At 34.1% G+C, this 3,562-nt stretch overlaps 1 protein-coding gene across 1 annotated transcript; it reads left to right on the plus strand.

Moving 5' to 3' along the window:
* Window positions 1–2,134: 2,134 nt before the first annotated feature.
* Window positions 2,135–3,133, plus strand: LOC108102181 (40S ribosomal protein S3a). Its single transcript, XM_017206887.1, has 2 exons — window positions 2,135–2,521; window positions 2,587–3,133. The coding sequence occupies exons 1-2, from the start codon at window positions 2,181–2,183 to the stop codon at window positions 3,050–3,052; spliced, it is 807 nt and encodes a 268-aa protein (XP_017062376.1). The 5' UTR covers window positions 2,135–2,180; the 3' UTR covers window positions 3,053–3,133.
* The last annotated feature ends 429 nt before the right edge of the window (window positions 3,134–3,562 follow it).

Genomic DNA, 3,562 nt, shown 5'->3' on the forward strand with positions numbered 1-3,562 from the left:
TTGATATTCAAAAAATCATGCTCGTGGGATAAAAAACAACGATGTTATCAATTTATGTCTATATATTTTTTTCGAACTCTCCTATGGCAGCTATATGATAGAGCTATCCGATTTTGATCAAATTTAATCCGAAATTCAATAACAGTTTGAAAACGACATCAAGTCGATCTGATCAAAAACAACGGTCTGAGAATTTTTTATTTCATTCTCTCGTATGGGAGCTATCCGATATAGTCGACCGATCCGGCCCGTTCCGACTTATATACTGTGTGCAATAACTACACACCTTTTGGGAAAGCTTCAGCAAGATAGCTTTAAAACTGAGAGACTAGTTTGAAGAGAAACAGACAGACGGACAGACGGCCAGACATACAGACGTTTTCTGATTCTACTCGTGATGCTGATCAAGAATATATATACTTTATGGGGTCTGAGGTGTCTCCTTCACTGCGTTGCAAACTTCTGACTGAAATTATAATACCCTTTTGCTCTGCAAGGGTATAAAAACTATTGAGTATTTGTTTGACATGAATTTTTTTATCCGAAAGCGTTTGTGGCTTATCCGCATAGACCAATAACTTTACAATAAAAGTAAACGTGGTGCGAAAACGTCCCATGGTTTAAAGTTAAAAATAAAATATAAGACTCTGTTGAATAATTTAACAAAAATACGTCAAAAAAGACAATAAATTATAATTATGTTTAAAAAAAAAAATGTAATACATGCATAAATAACCGAACAGCTAGGATTTAAAGTTAGAATTTGAAATTTTTTTGGGTGTACGCAGAGATATGCGGGCGAGTGTATATATAATTCAAAATTCAAGAGTCGTTAAAACACTCTATATGAGAATATTCATGATTGTATAACAAAAACAAAGGCGTTATATTTTTGTTTTAATATTTTATATGAATTCGATAGTTCCTGTGGCAGCTATATGGTATAATAATCAGATTTTATGAAAGTTTTTTTTTTTTATTAATTGTAGTTAAAAACTTATCATGATTGCGTAATAAAAAACCAAGACTTTGTTATTTAATTTTTTGATTAATTTTATATCGATTTTTGGGTTTTTTTTATGTGGAAATATGAAATAATCATTCGGTTTTCATGAAATTTAATTCAAGAGTCCTAAAAAACACGATCTGCATGAAATAATAATTAATAATAATTAGTAATAATTTTGTTTTCTATGTTATGGTAATGCTGATGATATAAACCACAAGTTATAAAGATGCCTATTGGAAGACTTATGACAATTGAGTCGAGGGTCATCGCTTGAAAAGTGCGTCCCCACTCGTCGAGTGGAGATAGCACATAATTTCCCTTGCATTTGCAATGTTTCATATTTTGATTTGAGAAATTCAATTTTTAAAATACATATATATTAACCGAGTAGATAAACAAACTTTTAATATAAAATTAAACATACTTTTTTTATAAAATAAAACAGCTGTGCCGCAAAAATTTTTCCTAATAAAAAAGTTGCGAATTTCTAAAGCTAAAGTGGAGTCAACGAATTGAATTGAGATATTCGTCGAGTGGAGATAACACATAAATTCCCTTGCATTTGCAATGTTTCATATTTTGATTTGACAAATTTAATTTTTAAAATACATATATATTAACCGAGTAGATAAACAAACTTTTATTATAAAATTAAATAAACTTTTATTATAATATAAAACAGCTGTGCCGCAAAAATTTTTCCTAATAAAAAAAGTTGCGAATTTTTAAAGCTAAAGTGGTGTCAACGAATTGAATTGAGATATTCAAGACACTGGTAAAAAAGTTATAGTTTCTATTCCAACAGTAACAGCGATCGACAAATTAAAAATTGAAATTGGAGATTGTTTTGCGTAATTGAAAATTGGAAATTAAAACTATTGTTTTAATAAACAGTAACGGGTTTTACGCATAGCAAATAAAAAATTGCTGAAATGTGATAAACTTACACTTAATATAGCTTTTTTTGTTAGAAGACAAATAAATAGCAAGTATTCCAACCCGGATTTAAGTGGTGTAAGTTCTTTGTGAGAAAAAGGTATTAAAGACAATAATCGAATGGTGGTGCATAAGTGTCTTAAATATCGATATAGACTTCCTTCCCAACACTAATTTCCTTCTTTTGACATCTGTAGCCAACGTGATTCGACCTTTTCCGGTTTATTCGTTGAACATGGCAGTCGGTAAAAATAAGGGTCTTTCCAAGGGCGGCAAAAAAGGTGGTAAGAAGAAGGTAGTGGACCCCTTTTCTCGCAAAGATTGGTACGATGTTAAGGCACCGAACATGTTCCAAACCCGTCAAATCGGCAAGACGCTGGTCAACCGCACTCAGGGCCAAAGAATAGCGTCGGACTATTTGAAGGGTCGCGTCTTCGAGGTGTCCTTGGCTGATCTTCAAAAGGATATTGACCCAGAACGATCCTTCCGCAAGTTCCGTCTGATTGCTGAGGACGTTCAAGACCGCAACGTGCTTTGCAATTTTCACGGCATGGATCTTACTACAGACAAGTACAGGTTAGTGAACAATTACTTTAATTTTTACCATTAGCGTTCTTTATAAATATTTGTAATTTGGCTAGGTCAATGGTGAAGAAATGGCAAACACTTATTGAAGCAATTGTTGAAGCTAAGACTGTCGATGGGTATCTTTTGCGAGTATTTTGCATCGGATTCACCGCCAAGGACCAGCAGTCTCAGCGCAAAACTTGCTATGCCCAACAGTCGCAAGTACGCAAGATTCGCGCCCGAATGACCGACATTATCACCAACGAAGTTAGTGGTGCCGACTTGAAGCAGCTTGTTAACAAATTGGCTCTAGACTCAATTGCGAAAGATATTGAAAAGATCTGTCAACGTGTATATCCTTTACACGATGTTTACATCCGTAAAGTCAAGGTACTGAAGAAGCCGCGTTTTGATGTCTCAAAGCTTTTGGAGCTGCATGGTGACGGTGGGGGCAAATCTGTCGAGGCCGTTGTTTCCTCAGAAGGAGCCGTGATCGACCGCCCGGAAGGCTATGAGCCACCAGTGCAGGAAGCTGTCTAAAGTGGATAATAATATGCATATTATTTTGTAATGTACTGCATTCAGATATAAAATACATTACTCCACCAACTGCGAAATCTATTTTTGAGGGTTTTTGTATTTAAATGTGGGTATTGTTGAAAAATCTTCTATATTTTAGGTACCTTGCGTCTCCTATCCGGAAGTTTGGTATGTATATCACAAAATATATTCCTGAAACCCCCACTTATTTAATTTTATATTTAGCGCTTGCAGCGAAGAGGTCTTGTCCACTTAATTCCTTAGGATGCATTTTACATCTAGTAGGTAAGTTGAGAAATTATATTTACTTAAACCCTTGTAATCAACTATTTGAAAAATAGAATTCAATAGGTGTAAAAAAAAAAAAAACAAACTAAAAATAAAGCTAGTTTCGGTGAGCCGATGCTGATATACCCTTGCAGATAAAAAAAGTCTAGACTCGTCATATATTCATAGGAATATATAATAGCTCAGTGGTCCCCAACCTATTTTGTCTACTGCCCACTTTGA

Source organism: Drosophila ficusphila, unplaced genomic scaffold, assembly GCF_018152265.1.
Source record: "Drosophila ficusphila isolate 14025-0441.05 unplaced genomic scaffold, ASM1815226v1 contig_220, whole genome shotgun sequence".
NCBI classification, from domain to species: domain Eukaryota; kingdom Metazoa; phylum Arthropoda; class Insecta; order Diptera; family Drosophilidae; genus Drosophila; species Drosophila ficusphila.

What these genes read in the sequence shown, in the direction of transcription:
- LOC108102181 (XM_017206887.1), top strand. Translation starts at nt 2,181, where the DNA reads ATGGCAGTCGGTAAAAATAAGGGTCTTTCCAAGGGCGGCAAAAAAGGT. An exon ending in CTTACTACAGACAAGTACAG is followed by an intron (nt 2,522 to 2,586) that starts GTTAGTGAACAA and finishes TAATTTGGCTAG; the next exon opens with GTCAATGGTGAAGAAATGGC.